Below are 20,301 nucleotides of genomic sequence, written 5' to 3'. Positions count from 1 at the left end.
GACTTCTGTGTTGCAAACCCCATTGTAAACGTGACATTTATCACTGCAAAGCCAACTCCTGTGGAGCACTTGGCTGCAGTCAGGAGGGCAGAAGCCTTTTTCTTTTGCTTATGGTAATGATTGTCACCTGTGAATAAGGAGCTGGCACCGGCTCCCTGATGGCTCTTCAGAAATGGTTGGGCACTTCACAACTGCTTCAGAGTCTTGGTGAAAAATGCCAGTTCAGCTCTTTGGGGGAGAAAGAATAATTTGACTCAGGTCCTCACACAAACAGCTTTAAGAAAATGGACGATCAAGAATCTTCTGTTCCATATAACCCGGTGGTGGAGACAGGGATGGGGGACCTACGTGGGCTCCAGCTCTCTGGAGTGTGTTTGGCTGTCAGAGCAGGGGTCTGTAGGCTTGACTTTGCTGTCTTCCAGAATATGCTTGTGCTTCAGATTCTGCAAGGAGAGTAGCCCTGAAAGCAAAAGCACAGAGGTTGCAGCAGTGCAACAGGAGCCCGTTCTCCTTTCTCTGATTTTCTGAGCTGGACCCTCTAGTGAATGCTTGAACAATCTGTGGGAAGCAGAGGGGCAGCAAACAGTATTGGAGTTAGGTGTCTGCTGTTGCACAGTGATTTGCCAGGCTGTGTCAATTCATCTCTTTAATTTTAGGTACAAAAGCATTGTTATCCCAGTGGTAAACCCGAGGTGGTGAGTTCGAAAGGTTTTATGTTGATAGGGTGAACCCTGAGTGGTGCCACACAGGGAGTTGCCATGTGTGCTCTGATTAATAAAATAATTGATGGGAAGAAGAAAGATTTTTTTATGGTGTCTCTGTGAGGAAAGGCTTGACATATTTAAAGTCCCATAAATTTAGGTTCCATCTGTTTTTTTGCAGAGCCTGGACCTCTACAAAAGCTGCACTGATGTGCTGTAGGGAATCGGTTTAGCTCCTTGTGGTTGCAAAAGGTTAGAGTTCAACATTCCCTGTTTTTGTTAGCCACAGAGCTACGTGGAACAAGTTCCCTGTTGTGTAGTTTAAAGGTATAGGTGGAGACCACTACTACCTGTTATCCCTGCAGCACAGTTTTATTGAGGTGCACAGACTGAGAGAGCAGAAGAGAAGAAATCACTGCATTTGATAGACATTCTCAGCAGCTGCTTTGTCTCACTATGTCTGAACGTGTAATCTCACTCTCAGGAGCATTCTGCATGAGAAGCAGCTGGACACTGCTAAGCAGAGAAGAAATGCTCCCATTTCATGAGCTTTGGAGGTAACCCAAGCTGCAGCTGGGCCCATGGGGAAATGAAAAGTCTGTGTTTTAGTCAGACTGTGATTGTGGTGAGTGGCAGTCTGAGCTTGCACTTGGATGTCCTCTCTTTCCTTAGCAATGCTTCCTGGTACTGAAAGTGTGTGCAAGAGAATCCCTGAGCTTTACACCATCTTTCTTTGAAACACTTAAACCATCTTCAGCCCAGTGCTCCATCACTCTGTGGACAGTGAGTGTGGAGTCCAGTGGGACTTCTGCACTCTCAAGCTGGGACAGACTGTGCTAATTCATGTGATGAGCACAGAGAATCATGCTGGGGAGAAGCTTTAAACTAACCTTAGCCCAGGGCTTAAGGTTATCCACTCTTCTCAGTTTTCTGGTTTTGGTTTTGTTTGGTTTTTTTATAAGCCTGGAGAGTGGGCAGCTCAGCTCATGGGGAGATAAGGCATGGGATGAGCATTACCTTCCATGCCTTCTTCCAGCATTTTTTTTCCTTGGTGTACCAGATACAGCAACTCCCCATCCCAGAGAGGGATGTATTGGCAACCTCACTCCTCATTTTGTTCTGTTGACTGGATTAACTCTAACATTGTCATTGTTCTTTAACAACCTTTTTGTATTTACTGAGCTTTCTGCAAGAGAGAAATTAGTCATATGGGTTGGGTGTTTTCTGTTACAGCTCATGTTCTGTTTTGACCTTTCTGGCTTCACATATTTTCCCCTTTTAAAGTTACTAGCTGTATCTGGGATCTTAACATCAGTGGGCTATTTTGTGGAAATGAATATTAATGAGATGGCTGCTGATAGCACTGTATGGGTAGAAACAAATGCTTTTATAATAAATGGAATTTAATATTAATTGAGTGGTTTGGAGTTAAAGCAGAATATAAAGTGACAAGCTCATGGCACAGCAAACTGCCCTTTGCAGGAATCCAATTAGAAGAGTGAGCAGCAAATTTTAAGCAAACTTGCTATAATCACATGGGGGCAATACAAGAGTGGAGCATAATTTGGAGCCTGGGACCTGTCCCCTTGAATGTCTCATAATTTCCATGAATCAACATTTAGTTACTATGTGGTGCCAAGTCTGCATTATTCAGCTTTTTCCTGGCAATGCTGCATCCCATTGCTCCAGTCAAACCAGAGGGAGACAGTATGTTTTGCAATAAAAGGGCACATCAATTAAATGCACTGTGTTCTGCTGCACGTCTGCTGGAGAAAAGTGACTCATTTGTTAGCCTGATGAAATTACTTTGCATTGAAAATCTTGTGCTGATGTTACAGGGTTTTGCCTGATCACTTGAGGCTGTTACCTTTGCCATTTCCTCAATGAGAATATTAAGATTTGTTCCCTTTCCAAACTGCAGTGTTTGTTCATGACTTGGAAAAATAGATGATTTGCTGAGATGTGTTGTAGATAAACAGTTAAATCCTGCCTCGAGTAACCAACTGCAGTTGTCACAGATATATCTTGTGTTATAAAGAGTGATGTAAAGTATTCATTGGGTTTGAATTGTTAAAAAATAATTTCTCTAAATATTATGTAATGTTTTCATCTGGCAGATGGAGTTGCAGAAGCTGCTATAACAAGAGTTTGTTTGTTGCATTTCAGACAACCTGGATATTGTGTGAAATTAGCTTAGAAAGCCTCTAAAAGGAGGGTGCAGGATGTAAAGTGAGGGTGTAGGAGTGATAGCTGGGGCAGTGCTTCCAGGCTGATGGAAAAGCAAGTGGAAAAAAAAAAAAAACAAAAACAACAAGGAGCAAGTCAATTTATCCATTCTGTCAAAATGGCTACGATCAGCCAGGAGGCAAATGAATAAACGGATCAACAAGTATTTCACACTTGTGTGTTCTCGACAGGAAATCACAGATCTGAAACCAAATGTCTGGGACAAAACTACCAGAAATAGTGGCAAAATACTCTGCTGTTTAGTCTGCATTTTAAACATTTTTAGCTCACAAAACTCCCTGAATTAAAGCACTAGAATAAAACAAGAACTTGTTACTACAGTTCCCAGCTCTGAGCAGAGATGAAAATATTTGGGATGGGTCTCACAGCAGGACATTAGTCCCCACTGGAATCTCCCCTTGCCTGCACTCCTGGACATGGTGATGGCTGCTGTCTTTCCTGCTGCCAGGCTCACAGTCCGATTGCTGCACTGATGGCAGCCAAAGCACCACCACAGATCCCATCAGAGCAGGGAAATGAAATGCATGAATACAGGAGGAAGAGGGCTGTGACTTGCTAGAGGTGTCAGGGCTGAACAGTTCACCCAGGAGATTCCTCGAGGACAGTGTGTGTGCCTTTGCAGCCATGTACCTTTGTGAGCTTCAAGGAAAGGAAATGCAGAGCCAAGAGCGTGTCTTTAATTATGTGTCTCCTCCTGAGCAAGTGCCTGCTGGATCCAGGCACGTTTCTTCATACTTTAGGAAGCATTTGCGTGTTCTTCCTGAGAAGTGAACTGCAGTTCTGGTGGGCTTTTTTCTCCTTTTCCCCCATTCCACATTTACCATTTATAACCTACACTGAAAGGTTATAAAGAGCTTAATAAAAGGTAGAATAAAGCTTTAGAAATAGTTCAAATAAAGAGAACGGTCCATAAATAGAAAATATATTAAACTGTATCTGGTGTTAAGGGCTCTAACAATTAACGTAGGTTGACTGAATTTCTCCCGTTTTGCTTATCTGCAGTGAACTTTTATCTTATATCAAAATGTTCTGCTCCTGTGATTACTAGCTGTTTCTACACACTGATTAAAACAGCAGGAAAGCAAAGTTTTTTTGCCTGAGTGCATACTTGCTGAAGAAGAGTTTGTCATGAGGATGAAAGCAGTCTCTAGTTTTCCGTTTCTAATTTTCAAAATAATTTCAACTGATTTTTTGAAAGCAAAATCTCTTCTATGTCTGTAACTTTATGATTTTTCAATTCTTGACTCTTTTATATAATTGGGAGCTTGCTAATAGACATTGTGGTAATTTTTCTGATATGTCTCATGCTTTGAATCCTTTTTGTGTAAGAAATGTGTCTTTCCTTGGCACTAAAATTCAAGAAGTTTTGAATGGATTATAGGCCTGAAACTTCAAAGATGTCCTTTCACTAATAAATATTTTGAAAAGGGAACTCTTCCTCACTTCATTTCACGCACTGTCAGGATCATCCCTCTAGTCTCCTCTGCCTCATGGTGTGGTGGATTCTATCTCCATTACTTACTTATAACTGTAGATTTTTTTCTTATGGCTTATTTGGTCTGTGGAGATGGTAGTTTAAATATATGTTGTTTCTATTTTCTATTCTTCTTTATTATGCCTGTGTATGCTTAATGCTGCTATCTGCTTTTTTAGTATTAATAAGATTTTTCTTGTAGTTTAATTATCTCAGGATGTGTTTATATTGTTGTTGTTGATGCTATTTATTTTTTAGAAACATTCTCACAGAAAATACAGCAGTTTAATACAAATGCTACTGGAAGGGCCCTACTGACGCAGGGGCTTTTTATTGTGATACGTTAATTGCCCTGGGTCTGTGGTGTCTGGCGAAGGGAGCCCAGTGGATTTGTTCACACCACACTGACTGCCCGACTTAACCAGAGCCCCACTTGGGCAAATACAGCTTATTTCTCTGCAGCACAGCTCTGTTAGTGCAGGGCTGTGCCCAGGGTGGTTATCCCAGCAGATGTGGGGTGCCTGCACATCTCCTGGCATCTGACTCAGGTATTTTTCCAGAGCTAGTAGGGGTTGTGTTCCACATAACACAACAGAATGCAGCACGGTATTTCTCAGTGGTTTGGTTCAGTGGATGGCAGTTTATTGTCCCGATATTTGTGTTTCCTTGTCACATTTGTTAACCTTTGAATGCAAGAAACTCATTAAAGCAATTCCTCAGACACACATACTCCAGGCTTCCCCAGAGCTCTCGAGTCAGTACCAGATTAGCATCAGCGACAGCAAGAAGCAAATCTCCAAATGGGTTGATTGATAGCGGGATTAATGATCCTCAAGACTTCTGTCCAGGTTTATTATTTGGCGGCTTACAAATCTTTGCTTTCAGGGAGATGGGTGGGGAGGAAGGACCAGCTGGCTGCCACCCGGTCTGTCTGTATTAGCGTGATGAGGTGATGTACATAGCCCTGTCAGAGCACTAGCATTAAGTAGTGTATTTTCAGTGTTCTCATTATCTACCAGGTACTAAATGATTTGCTTCTCTGCTCTTGGTGCCAGCTGCTCATTTCTTTTCCTTTGTGCTGTGCTTCCAAAGGTGTAAAGCCATTTCTATTTGTGTTTTAAACAGAGTTAGCAGAGAGACCATAAAAATTTTTAAATAGCTATTTCTTGTTGAAATGGCCGGTGAAAAAAGCCCACCCTCCAAATACACAGTGATTAAGAAAGAAAGGAAATAATCACACTTTTAATGTTTTATCTTGGCCCCAAATAAGCTAAACATGAATTATGTCCAGCAGTGTTGGGAAATCTTCCTAGTTCTCACATGCAGCTTTAGTCCAGGTGCACGTGGACATGTGTGTTGAGAAAGATGGAGCTTCCCATTGAGTATTTTATTACATTTAACAAACTGGCATTTCTGCCTGAAGATGGGCAGGGCCATTAAAACAGAGGAAAAAGCTGTGGCTACATTTTTAGCAGATTTTTGTGTTAATCTTAGATCCTAGGCTGCAGCTTGAGATACCTAAAACATCTGTCAATTCAAGGTCCCAGTGATTTGGAGGATTGAAAGAATATTTTTGCAAAGGAAAGAGCAGAGCTCTTCCATTTTGAGAGTAATTAGGTGGGAGTAATTAGGGACATTCAGGTGAATATTCCAAAGAGAGACTGCTGTCTCTCTGTTTATGCTATCCCCTCCTAGGCTGGATCATCTCTGTTTCCAATCCAGATGAATTACACTTTGTGTTTAAAATTACCTGTATTTTAACCTCCCAGTGTGCTACCCTTTTTTTATTCTTTTCCTTTCCTAAGATACATCATGCCAAAGGGAATTCATGTCCTGAAATGATAATATCAAGTATGCCCAATTTTGAGTTCTTGGAGGTGCTAGTAAAGGCTCCTCTCTATGAAGAGGCAATCTTCATTGATTGCTGTAGCTCTTGTGATTACAGAACAACTCCTCACCTGCTTAAATCCATCTTCCTTCTGTGAGAAAGTTTTAAGGTTCCTTTTTAATATTACATGATGGTTAGGGCATTGGAAGTATACATTTTATAGGAACTGCCTAAGGTATTATTTGATTGGAAAAGGCATATCTTTGTTTTCCTCTGTGATTTTCTAGCCTTTGTTATGAATGTTGCATTACCTAAATAGTTGGCTTAGGGAGAAGAAAATGAATACGTCAGGCTTCCCTTTGGTTTTTAAAACTGTACCTAATTTTTATACCATTTTAAGATATCTCCTGTAGGTTTGTCTATCCCATTTTTGTCTGAAAACATTGAAGTTTGGTGTAGTGATGCATATAACCAGAGAGCTTGTTCTCTTGCAGTAGAAAATACTGATGAGTAAACCCATTCAGTCATCTGTAAAATTGCTGAGTGTATCCAAGACAGCTGTTGTGAGTATTGATTAAAGCAGGAGGGGAAGGTCTGGCTCCTCTAACCCTGTCAGAGGTCACCAGGAGAGTAATTAGCTACCGAGTGTCAAAGGGCCAAGTGTCATCACAAATAAGGTTTCACCATCACCTTCACTGTTCTTCGGGGACACCAGGAAGATGGGACAAGGAAGTGTGGAAAATGTTTGTGCTGAGTTAAACTAAGACTTATCCACTTATGATTTGCAATTAAAGAGCTTTCTAAGTGTACTTCCTCACTGGCCACCTGGGTGCTTTCTGGTCTCACAGCTGATGAAGGTGGAGGACTGGAAGGCAGCTCATCTGGGGGTGTGTTGTAATTTCTTAACTGTTTAATTATTTGAATACCCTTGTAAAAATTATGTCTTGTATAATGCCTGAGTTGGATACTGTATGTGATGTGAATGGGTGTCTGGGCTCTGGTGCAGGGTGGGATCTCAAAGGATGGAGAGAAGAGGATTTCTAATTTTACAGAGAGCTGTGTAGTCAGCTGGCAAATTTAGGCCATAAATATTAAATTAGCTATCATTCTGTGTCAGAAATCCCTAGTCTTGTTTGCAGATTAGTTTTTCAGATGAACAGTTTTACTAGTGGTATGTTCTTCAGCACAAATACTGTCTCGAAGTTTTGTCCACCTTCTTTTTATTCCCATCAGCCTTTTCCCAGTTATTTTCCTGTCCTTATTTTCCTATAATACTGCAGAATATGTGGTTGGACTAGTGATTAGTGTTTGGAACCTTTTGTGGAACTCTGTGGTTGTGCAAGAACTCACTGATGTGAAAAAACACTTTTCCTTACCCAGAGGAAGTCCCCTGAAAGGGACAGTCTACTTTTCACCATTCTGTCCCGGAAAAGATGCCAATGACTTGGCATGCCATGCACTTCTGAAACCTACCCATGTACCATGTAGATCTCTCCAGTTACCATATCTGTGTGATGCTTAACACTGCTCAAGAATGTTAAAGGCAGAAATTGCTTTGTGGGGAGAAGGCGAATCACCTTCAGGAGGGATCTGCAGGAAAATCAGCATTATTGTAGGGAAATTTTGTTCCTTTTTCAGCTTTCCTTTATTCTCCTGGTTTTTATGCATTCCTGCTTTGTGTATCCTCCAGTAGCTCCAGTTCAGTCAGCATTCACTGCCTTCACAGCTCCAGCATGGCAGAGGTTCTTTTGTAACTTGGCTTTTGAATTCTGATCATTAAGCGTTAAGACTTGGGAAAGAAAATAATCGTATAAAATTGGGGCAATATAAGCCATTTTCTGGCCAAAAAAAGAGTAAATGCAGATGCCCCTCTGATACAATGAATGTAATATCACTGCTCCATGCTGGTCACTTATTCATATTCATAAGATCAGCTTTTTTCATGTGGTTTTCTCTCCTCTTTTTCTTCTTAACGCTTGAGTCAGTTTTATTGCTCATAAAAATCAGTGACTGATGACCCCAGCTAGAGCAGTGCAGACTGCAGACAGCTGTTGTCCAGGCTCCCATCCACTGCTCTGCTGGTGACATGGTCATGATTTGCAGCACTTCTGTTGTTCCGTAGTCTGTGCTCTTTTCTGAGGAGTCATTGCCAATTCTGACAGTGACAAATGCTTGCCAAGGAATAGTGAAGCTAGTTTAAAGTGCAGAGCCATGTGTTACTAGTACACTTGACTGCATACATACTTTGTCTTTGGTGCCAGCAGAAACCAATCTTAATTGTGTCTCCTGGAAAACATGCAAAATAGTTCAAGGAGAATCTGAAGCAGCTTTTCTTCTATTGAAAGTGAGAATGAATGTACAGAGGTAGAGAAAGGGGATCGTTTCCTGTCTTTGCATCTTTCTTTGGGAGTTACTTGCAGACACTCTGTGATGGAGGAGCCTGGTGAATGAATGCCTGTATCCAGGTTGCATTTGATAAAGACTGAGCCATGTCCTGTCCAGCCTGGTTTAAAGGTCTCTTACAGATTCAATTTTGCCTGTTCTCCCCACAGCTAAGGACTGTGTGTGTGAGTTGGGTGGCTGCAGGGACTACTGGTCTCTTTGTTAATAAATGTGCATTCTGCAGAGGTTCTGTCTGGGGGAGGCTGTTTCTGGAGGAAGGGTACCTGAAGGATAAGGTTTGCCCTGCTCTGACAGTAGTGAATAGGCCTCCAGGACCCCTTCAAGCCATCTACCCCTGAATTGGCCATGCTTTAAGAGGTAATAACCCAAGAAGAGAGTAGTTGCAAGAAACCCAGACCCTAGAGCTCCCAGATGCTCTTACAGAAATAAAGTAGTATAAAACTGGCTGGCCTTGAAGAGGGAATACGCAGTGCTCCAGCCAGCATAAACAGCCGGAAGAAGGAGAAGATCTGCAGTGAATGAGGAGCAATGGATGGGCTGGTCGCTTCAGAGCATGAAGCAGGGCATGGCTCTTGGGTGTCCCCGGAACATGAAGCATTCCCCTTTGATTTTTTCCCCTGTTCAGCCACTGCCCTGGTGGTTCTAGCTGGCCACTGCAAAGGCAGCCGCTTGCCCTGCTGCAATAATGCCTTGCTCCTCCTCTCCCAGCCTCAGCTGCTCCGGAGCACTGCAGATCCCCCGCCTGTCATTGCAGATCAGGGGATGTTGCCTACACTAGACCCAGTACGGAGGAGTAAAGGCCAGGCACTGCCCTCGGAGCAATTCCCAGTGCTCCCATCGACTGTGGTGTGGTGTGCTGTGGGTTTCTATTGGAGGCAGTATTAACTAAACACTGAGGAACTGTCTTCTACACGAAAATAAAATGCATCCATGCTTTCAGGCCATTATGTGATCTAGTTCTCCCTCTTGATTTTGGAGGAGTACGAAGAAGAAACTGCTTGATCTTTAGTAACCAATAACCAAAGGAAACCCATTTTGAGTGTCAAAATCTCACAAGGCATCTCTACTTCTGCAGAAGCTAATCTGGTATTTTGCTCATCAGAGATGGAACAAGCTAATCAAGACCATCTCTTGGCATATTTTTATGCTTTCAGCTTGGTAACAAGGTGCTGCTGCTCTGGACTTTGCATCCTGTTAGTTTGTATTAGTAATTCACAGCCAGTATCTCTGCAAAAAGGTTCTGGGCAGAGGATGCTCTCCCTCACATTGTCTTTGCGTTCCAACCCCTGCCACTTCTCCTTCTCTGGGGAGATGCTAATCTCGCAGTGTTTTACTTTCTGCATTTGGGTCCATATGTGACAACCGTGTGTCTGATCACCACAATCTCGCACAGTTATTGTACCCCAGGGAAAGGGAGCCAAAAAAACATATGGGGCTAGAGAAAACGGTGTGCTTCACTGCTCACAGGCATATTTCAGAGACAACAGACTCCAGTATTTCGCAGAAAAGATGTGCGCTCCCCAAAGTCTTCTGGAAGTGAAGTCAAGGTTGTGATTTTCTTTTCCTCAACCAGTGCTGCAGAAATACTTTAATTATTCTAAAAATCAGTGCTTCAGTTGTTAAGATTTTAATAATCATTTATGCCATGACAGATCCCAGTTGTTCATTCACTAAGGACTGCTTCTATTAGGAAAAAAAATCTGGCACTTTTTTTCTGCTGACTGAGCAAGTGGGGACACAGGTGCAAACACCTGCCCATGTATACAGTGTGTGCTCATGTGAAAATAGGTGTAGGTTTGCACCTTGTCTAGCCCTGCATCCTCTCCACCCTCTCTCCTAGACCATGTCTCCAGTGGCTTGAAACAAGCAATTTCCTGCTCTTGTCCTTTTCCTTTATCCAGCCCTCCCTATATACACACTTAGATTTACTGCAGCCTCTTGTAGCCCTAGCAACTGCTGCCACTTCAGGTTTGTATCTGGAGGGAAAGGTAATGGGTAGAGGAAATGCCAAGGGATGGAAAGGGGCATCCTAAACTGGGGGAGGAGGAAGATACTGAATTGTCTGAAATAGCTCTCAGTAACCTTGATACCAAATACCAGTATTTATTACTAGACATGAGTTTGCAAAAGCTCTTCTTAGGCCCCAATATTTCCTCACTCAGGAAAAATGGATATTACCCAAACTGGAGTCATCTGCCTGGCTCCCTGAGATTTGTGCTCCCTCCTGGTGCTGCACAGAGGAAAGATGCAAGAGTAGGAAGCAGACCCAGTAAGCAGAACTTGCTGGAAAATTGATCCAGTGAGTTCATTAAATCTGTAAAAGGTCTTTTAAAGCTTGATCAGCTTCATCCTGCTCTCAAGTTTGAGCCTGTATAGTCCCAGAGACATGGGAGGAGTCAGCAGGAGAGGGATGAGATGGCCAGTGCGTAATGACCTCACCTGGAGAGGCTAAACTTGGAATATGTACAGCAGTTAGGAGCAAGTGGGGAAAAAAACAGTTTGAGAGGCATGTCTTCACCTAATGGGCCAGTTTCCAGTATTGTGAAGTAATGAACGTGCTGCATTATGTAGGTATTTACATAAGAGAAGAGTGTATTTTAGTGTGATGTTCGTGACTTGAGAAAACCTTTAGTTAAATTCCATGGTGACTGCCTTTGCAAAACAGCTGCAGAGAGTCTTCCAGGACTGAAACGCAGAAATTTTAATGATGTTAATTATTGTAGCAAACTTTACTATGTGAAATATTTATTTAATACATTGTTCTTCCAACATGGTGCTCAGCAGTTGCACTGGACTGGGTGTTCAGCTGTCACCATCGTGGGCCTTAAAATACCACCCAATGTGATTATCTGACACAATTACATGTTTTGAGACTATTAAGAAAAAACCATCTTATGGCTGCATATAAAACCATAATGCCAGCCTATCCGAGCCTCTCAGAGTATAAAATAACAAATTAACAAAAAATAATTGCTTTTCTTCAGTATCATCAGCTTTAAAAAATCCTGTAAATCCCTGTATAAAGGTCTGTTTTTTTATCAAACACCTTTTTAAGGCCTTCATTACCAGGAGAAGCCATTCAAGGATTTCTGTACTATTGACTCAAGGGAAAGAGCCCCAAATACATCAAAATCAGGAACATTTTGCCTGTTTCATATTCATAGTTTCTTCTTTATGTGTGACTGATTTATTCTGCTGCGTGCCCCCAGGGTGTGCATTGTCCAAAAAAAGGCTGCCAAAAAAAAAAAATGAGAACGGAGCAAGTGGCGGGGTGGGGGGAGTTCAACTGATGTTTTTAAATGCTGTGAGACTATTGCACATCTTGCATCCTCATGTGTGAATTCACCTTATGGTGTTTCTTAACAAAAGAATATGTGAGTGTATTTAGTGAGCATACTCACCAAATAAATAACTTCAGCACAATGCAAGACATCATGCCTGAAAATAGAAAGCTGCTCCCAGACAGTGACTCCATGCTGTGAAATCCGCTCTCCCCTGCTTCTGTATTGTCTTAAGTTGTACTTGTGCTGCCATAGCTTGTGCTTGTGTTATAAAGCACTGTGCCTCTGCATGGAAAGCAAGGACCTGGGATTATTTTAGGTTCTGGTTTCACCTAAGAGAGTGGTTTGGTCTTCAGTGCCTTTTTTTCCCCCCGCAGCATGTATGGATGTCGGAAACAAAGGGAGCACAAATTACTTTGACAAAGTCTGCGGAGGGGGTTCTGCCAATGGGTTCTCTGTGGGGAGCACAATGCCTGAGTTACAGAGCACCAGACTGCAGGGCAGGAACTCAGAAACCACTATGTGCAAATACGTCTGAGCAAGGGAACCAGCAACTTGACAAAAGCTCAGCTCACCAGGCCTCCCGCAAACTTTGCCCAGGTGTTGAGGAGCAGTTGAAGGGTGGCAATGAGGGGGATCTTTCTGAAATGGGAAGCTATTGTTTAGCACCCGACAGATGAGAGCAGACCCTTCTCCTGCCACAATAGCTGCTCACACCAAGCAAGACTCATTAAATATTCAGTTCCAGCCTCAAGCAGCTCATTAAGTCAGCAATGAGCAGTGACGCTGGTGTTGGAAAACCCTGCCTCAGTTAACATCACCATGCAGAGTCTCCCTGGATCTCTTGATGTTACTCTGCTCAGTCCCTTTTCTGTGATGACCAGCCTGTGCTCTCTGCTTTGCATTAAATACAGGTAAAAATGAGTCAGGTGGATTTAAGTTCTGCTCTTCCTTATAGACCTATCCAGAGATGAGTCCTCGGGCCCAAGCTAAGTGTCTGTTGCATTTTTCTGGAGAAGCATATGTAATACAAGTTTTCAGGAGGAGGGTTATATGGCTTTAGTGTTACAAATAAAAAAACTTAATGTTCGAAGAATAACTTTCATAGCAGAGCATCATGATATGAAGCAGTTACAGATGCTGTATTACTATCTGCTGGATGTTTCACAGCAGAAACTTTTACAATAAGTGTATTTTCCCTGGAAATGCGAGTATCTCAGCTAGATTTGAGTTTGAACTGTTTGCTGAATATGTTTTTTTGTGTGCAGAGTCTCTTTCTGAATGATGTATTTGAAACCTGTTTTGCAGTCACTAACTTTTATGAGTGTAATTTCATATTCTGTAGTACTTAGCAATAATATATAGAGGCGTTTATGATGGGTGGATGTCAGATGTCAATGAATTAGAGCACACCAGAATCTGGAATTAGGATTGTAATTGTAGAAAATGCACATATGCAGTGATGTTTTAAAACTATAACATCTGAAAGTATGGAGCAGAAATGGAGAGGCAGAACACGTACAAAAGTTTTTGTGTGTTTTCTCAGAGGCAGTTTTTCACACCCTGGATGTATTTTTTTTTTTCTTTTTCCTTTAACAGAAAGTGTTTTCAGACTGCTCATTTCTATGTGGAGGACAGCAGTTCCCCCCGTGTGGTCCCCAATGAAAGTATTCCCATTATACCAATTCCAGGTAAGACAGGCTTAATCTCTTGTGTTTGTACTACTTGAAGTCTGGTTTAATTACACAAAGAAGAGAAGGTTATGCTTGTGATAAATCATGGGGTTTTGGTAGAAATTTTTTGTATCGGTGCTGCTTCATTTAATTTAATGTGCTTTGCAATGGGGCTCTGAGTGCCAATGCTGTATTTTTCCAGAGGCACCTCTCCCACGTTGTTTTAATAGAAATTTCAGAATAACCTTTGTAAAATGTCAAAAACATGAGTAACACTTCTTAAAAACACCAAGGCATTGCATCCAGGGTGAAAGCAGCTGCTCTGTCAGGGCAGGTTGTGGAGGAGGGATATGCAGCTCCACTGCTCCCTCGAGGCTGCAGCCCTTGCCCCCACTTTCAGTGTATGCAGAGGTGCTGTCTGGGGTCTCAGGGAGGACAGCGAGACACAGGGATGAGCAAACAATCTCAAGGAAAGTCCAAAGCCATCTGTTAATTTGGTATTAATCAAGTTACCAAAGGTCAAATTCTCCTCTCAGCTATACTGAGAACGAAGCTGGAAGCAGAGTTTAGTGCTATTCTCTCTTCATGAGGCATTTCCCCTGGGAATTATTGAGTGCAGGATGCAGCTGCCTTGAAGCCGTGATGACAGAGAGCAGCCTGGTGTTACTGTGGCCTTTGCAGCCGGTGCCTTGTTTGATGATGGTCGGTCTCACATCCAAAATTAAGATACCCAAAATGTTGATTGACCTCAGTTTGTCAAAGGCTCATATGTGTTGCTTGAAAGTGTTTTAAGTTTCCTTGTCACATTCTATAATTTGTGCCATTGGTCTGGGATTCAATCTGCAGTTAAATAGGTTCATTTTACCAAGAAACATTCACAGACTTTTCTGAGACACTGAAGAAATGTGCTTCCTAGAAAAGTGAAAGAGTGCAGTTATATTTTCCTTGATTTTATTCAGTAGACGTATGACTTATTTCTAGAAAGAGTCTTTCAAAGTACCCATGGGAACTAGTATGAAAGGTCAGCTATTACATTCCTACAGAAAGCGTTAGGCAGTTTGCCTTGCAGTCTGATGGTGTGCCACTGAAAATGAAAGAAAACATGCTCTCATCTCCTCTCCTTTCTGTGGCAGACTGAAACGTATGTCCTGGCCACTTCACGTTCTTAGGAAGAAGTCACCCTTCTCCTTTAGGGTAATAGGAGGTGACAGGTTTTGGTCTTAGACCACCTGCAATGAGTTTTCACAAAACTACTTAAATAGCTGGAGAACTTCATTCTTTCTAATTTGAAACCAAGAGGAACAATCCCATTTTAGGGCTGGCTGCTTCTGGCAGTCAGTTTAATGGTCCCACCTCGCCTGCTCTAGTGTGATGTCTCCTTGGAGCTTGTGGGGAAGGGGAGAGTGGGCTAAGCTGAGCTCTGTGCAGAGCAGTGTCAAAACCTGGGAGATTATAAACACAAGGCACTGGGAGGAGAGAAATTCTCCCCTCAGAGAGAAGCCTCTTTGGCCAACCTATAGTATTTGTGCTGTAATTGAGACAAGTTTTTCTTAGATAAATAAACAAGGCACCCCCTGAGCAAGTGCTGCAGGACACCTTGTGAAACTTTGTTGTCAAAAAAACTGCAAGGGTTGCTGATGAGCTCTAAAGCACATCAAGAACTGGGCCTTAGAAAGAGGTTTAGTCTAATTGGATGCAAAGGTAAATCCAACCCTCGAATTCCCAGTCGAATGACAACGTTTTGTGGATTTAATGGTCATCTAGACACCTGCATACAGTCACCCAAATGGAGGGGCCTTAATCTGAAGCCAAATTGTGCCCAGAAAATCTTAAGAGAAGATTAAGCTGATAAATTTGAAGATCTTGGCACTGACAGTAAAGCTATGCAGGTCACCAAAAACCAGATCACCCTCTGGAAGTGCCTCAGTCTGTGTGTATTAACTACTACCTGTACAGGGAATCCATAATGAGGCTCAAAGTTATTAGAGATAAATTCCAGTTATGTTGGCTTTTTCCAAAGATGCAAAATAATACCTGGAAGGATCTTGAAGCTCTCCTAGGCATTTTCCTTGTTTGGAGATGTAAAAGAGGGCTGTTTTCCCCCATGTACCTGTTGCTGAATGACAGTCTTCCTTGACGTCAGCTGGTGCTCCCACATAGACAGCCCACTGAAATGCCTTAAAAACATGAAATGACAAAGTTCTCCTTTGAACTGATGGCAACTTATGAAATGATAAGCCTCTCAACTTTTCCTCTGGAAGCTGCCAGAGGGTGTGAGAAAGTCTTACTTGCCGTGTTGATTCTAGGAGCAAAGTATAAGTGGCATTTTCACAGAAACAAGGTTTTTGAAGTAGCCGTGTTAGCTTGTGAAACCCCATCCTTACGTGAGAAATTTGACTAGACCCCTGTGGGAACGTGCCTCTACCTCCTACAATTCAATGGGCTAACTTCCACTCTCGGGTGTGAGCAAGCAGCCACACTGACGGCAATTTAGGGCAGTGTGGCTGAAGATGCTCCACAGGTTTGCCAAGGCCCATCTACAGCATGCAGGGAGCTGCCAGGCAGAGGAAACTGAGTGGGTTTGGATTGGCTGGTCCTGGCCCAGGTGTGGGGTGGTTCTGCCAGGTTTCTGGGAGCCAGGCACAGCGACGTCCTGACGCAGCTCTAGAGGTTTCAGAGGCAGCGCTGGTGTCTCTGCGTGCCACCACTCTCTCCATGACATGTTGGCGTAATCAGAGGCAGCGTTTGTGTTTATTTCTGTACCCATCCTGCTCTTGTTTATGCAAACCCTCTGTTTCCTCAGGTCTGTGAACTCTAAATCAATCTGCCAGCTACCTGACATATGCACACAGTACAACTTTTCAGGTGCAAAATCTAAAAAAAGCCTTCTCGCAAAGGAATGATTTTACCCATTTTCTATTTCACTTCCCTTGGCACATGTGCTTAATTATTGTGCATGAAGCCACATCACCCATAGGTGTGTGCCTATCTGTGCAAATTCTCTCTGAGATCCAAATCATTATCATTATTCATAATTATCTGCACTGCTTGATCTAGAGAAGCACAGGACAAAGGAGTTATCATTAACTGAGTCACCCACTGGATATTACATCTGAGATATAAATCTCGACTCGCATAAGCCTCACACCTGACAGTAATGCATCTGTAATCAATGGTAGATTTCTGAAAACTCCCCTGCCATTAAGCCCCACAAAATTATTTCTCCATATCTTCTCTCTTTGCCTCCACGCTCAGTTAATTTTGGCCACATCTTCATCAACTTTGCCTGGATCTCTTCACTAAAACATTTGGTGTTGGAAAGATCTCACTCAGCAAACCTGCCCTTGCTTCTGTTTGTTTGGTCTTTTCCATTGCTGGGTCAGTATCTGACTGACGTTCTGGATCTTTCTGGACTTGACCCCTTTCCAGTAGAGTTAGATAAGTAACAACAACAGCAGCATCATTATAGCTGCAGACCTGTGGAGCAACACCTGTGTTTGCAACACTGAAAACCAAAACACATCCTTTAGCAGTTTTCCTTTCTTGTCATCGCAAGACCTGCCCCATGACAGCGGTGCAGGCATGCACCTCTGTGCAACTTAGATGATATCCACCAGTGGAGCAAGCACAAATTCCACTTCTACCTTCCTCCTCTCCTTTGTCTCAGAGTTCTTCTGCTCTTAGAAGGAGCATTATTCTGCCTCTTGCTGTAGCTTCACTGGTTCCTTGCCCAGCCCATGGGCACAGGGGATGCTGAGGCACTGATGTCAGTAGGACTTGTGAGATCAGTACAGAGATAGTTGAGGCTTGACCCAGTGGCAAAGCTCAAAACTCAGTGTAGTTTTGGCCACAGTCCAGACAAACACGGACCATAAAAAACACAATGGCTGGCCAATGCAGCTGATTCATTCAGCATATTTTTCCAAAGTCTTTCACATTTTATAGTTTTAGTATAAGTAAAATTTCTCAGAAGTGATTCCAATCATTTCAGCTGTGTCTAGACTACAAGAGTAAGGAACACTCCCCAGTTCTTGGATCACAAGGGCATTGAGTTTTAGGTTTAAATGGCAATAAATTAATCTTTTAACTAGTCCTAGAGTTTATTAATAATGTATTTAAGATAACTAATGGCAGAATCTGATGGAGAAAAACTCTCATGCTTCTTCAAGAATGTCTCAGTTGTGGGTGCATGAGCCTAGGAAATAGTGTAGTAACCAATTTCATTGCAGTGAAAAGGTGTTTTGACCATCTCATGCAGTCAGGGGAGGGTGTGAAAGCCAGTGCAGCCACGACCCTCTGTCTTCCCATGGTTACAAGAAGGAGTCCCATCCATGTTATTGATTCTTAGCTCTTCAATAACCATGGTTGCCTTGAACCTTTCCTGACGAATGTCAGTGGTCAGGTTAGATGTGTTTTTTACAGGCTCAACCCCTGCACTTCTGGTAAGTTCTGGTAGCATCCACTCTGTGACAAACTCTGTTAAGAGACTGTAATGAGATATACTATTTGACAAGGAAGCTGCAGGTTCCCAGCACAGGCTTGGTATCTTACTGTTTTCTGCTAAGATGTGGCTTTCTTGAGTTGCATCCCCAGAGCTAAAGAGCAGAGAGCAGGACATGTCTGTGGCCATGCCAGTGGCAGTGCATGAGCACAATGAGCCTTGCTAGAGGCTGGCAAGGTACAGGGAACAGCAGTAACTGCAGCTGAGGAGATACTTCTCAAGGGCATGAAGCTCTTCGCTGAGCACAGAGGTAGTGCTCTTCAGCTGTTTAAGACTTTATTTCTGCTTTCTGCTCCCTGCGGATTTATGTTCCAGCACCATATTGTGAATTGTACCCATCTTCAGCTTCAATTAAATTCATGAATGCAATATTGCAATCACAGCCGTCCTCTGAAGCCAAGAAAGTATCAAGGTATTTTAGGGAACATCCACCTTCCTTTTGCTCTGCTATCAGCCCTGCTCCTATAGTGCACTGAAGAATTCATGGTACGATATCTGATCATGGTGCTTTTAATGGAGGCATCAGGAGTTGGCTGGATCACAAAAGAACATGTTTTTATGGTGGCCATGTGAAATGTGAATAGATCCTTTTCTGAGAGATGTCACACTGGGGTGCAGAGCCCTGAAGTTGAACATCCACGTGCTCAAATGTAAAGCATGTGTTTAATTGATGGCTTGACTGAGACCTGAGGATGGAAATATGTGAGATTAAAATTGTGTTCCTTAGCAGACAGTACCAAATAAGATCATGTTTAATGTCTGTGCTAAGGGAAAATTCACATTATTTCATTCTCTTGGACTGAAATTGGTTTTTTGCTTAAAGGGAAGAAGTGTATTGCTATTACATTTATAATTAATGATAACCTAATCTAAGATTTGTACAAGCAGATTTAAACTGAGCTCTTATTTTGACACATATAAAATTTTACCATTAACATCTTTATATTCCTGACTGACACATGGCTAATAGCATTGTAGTAGATTAAGTCTTGAAGCAAGAGGGATGAATGTAGCTACAGAATTACACAGGTGATTTTTCATATTCTGCTTTTTCATGTGTCGCCCCTTTATCAGAAACCTGCCCTTGTGTTCATTTGACTTGATTATAACAAATAGATAGCAATTATCTTTCTGGAAGGACACCTGTTTTTCTTTCAACATGCCCATCTTTCCAGGACTTTTAAATATAGTCAGTGTTTTCTATGCCTTTTCACTCTGAAAGGTGTTTTTTATTAAAAACAGTACTTCATAAACACATGATTACAAAAATGTGAGCATTAATGAGGAATAGTGCCCCCTGTAATCAACTCTTAATGATTTCTTATTCATCTTAATTTATTTTAATTTATAATTTGTCTTAATTACTGAGCTCAGTGACTTCAGGAGGACACCAGTGCCTTAGAGATCTTCAGCAGGTAGTTTGATCTCCTAGAATGAAACTTACTATATTACCTTTTTACTGTTTGTGCAGATGTGATCTCCACAGAAAGCAGACACCTTCTCGATAGTAAGGTTTTTTAATGACTTTATCATAAATTAATTGATACTCATGTTATACAAACAAAACTGTTCTCATATTTCTGGCCATTTTTTATGCAGCAAACAATGGGATCAGTCAGAAAGATTAATTATTCCAAATGAAATACAATGGCTTCAGTTGCATTCTTATGTTAAATAGTTATGCAAGGAAAGCCAGTATACTGCAGAATTAAAGGCTCTGACAATATAAATGTGTATAATTTAAGTGCATTAAATCTAAAACAGTTTGAAGAAAGCTGGGCACTGCCCTGTTTTATGTGTGGAATTACTCATGGAGTCCAGTATTCCTTTGAGTTAGGGCAGGATCTGGCTATGGATTTTCCTGTTAAGACATTTCAAATTCAATCAGTGCCAAAATTTGAGCAATGTGGATGTTTCTGGTCCTCATGAGCGTGTGCACTTTGGAGCATACACTCAATCTGTAGGTTTATGTGGTTTTGTCTAAACTTCTCTCTAGAGGCGGACACGTGACCTTAGTGGAATTGATAGGCATTTTTCAATAACCCCTACTGGGGCAGAATTTTGCCCAAGTATGTGCTGTTAATCCTTGCAGTGTTTTTTATGGTCAGCCACTGTGCTAGAGGCAGACCAAATGTAGGCGAATTGGGGCTTTACATCCCTATTTGGTACCATGTGCTGTGTGCACTCTCATAT

The 20,301-nt window shown here is 42.1% G+C and overlaps 1 protein-coding gene across 1 annotated transcript in view; it reads left to right on the top strand.

The window, feature by feature from the left end:
• Positions 1-20,301, top strand: part of PTPRG (protein tyrosine phosphatase receptor type G) — a 395,341-nt gene that overhangs the window by 338,499 nt on the left and 36,541 nt on the right. The window contains exon 14 of the mRNA XM_050312873.1: positions 13,534-13,625. Coding sequence (XP_050168830.1) covers positions 13,534-13,625 — 92 coding nt within the window. The remainder of the gene's footprint in view (positions 1-13,533; positions 13,626-20,301) is intronic.

The sequence above is a fragment of the Myiozetetes cayanensis genome, unplaced genomic scaffold (assembly GCF_022539395.1).
Source record: "Myiozetetes cayanensis isolate MyiCay16 unplaced genomic scaffold, myiCay2020 scf18, whole genome shotgun sequence".
Lineage (NCBI taxonomy): Eukaryota > Metazoa > Chordata > Aves > Passeriformes > Tyrannidae > Myiozetetes > Myiozetetes cayanensis.
The sequence above is the reverse complement of the archived record's forward strand: the minus strand, read 5'-3'. Positions and strand labels throughout refer to the sequence as shown.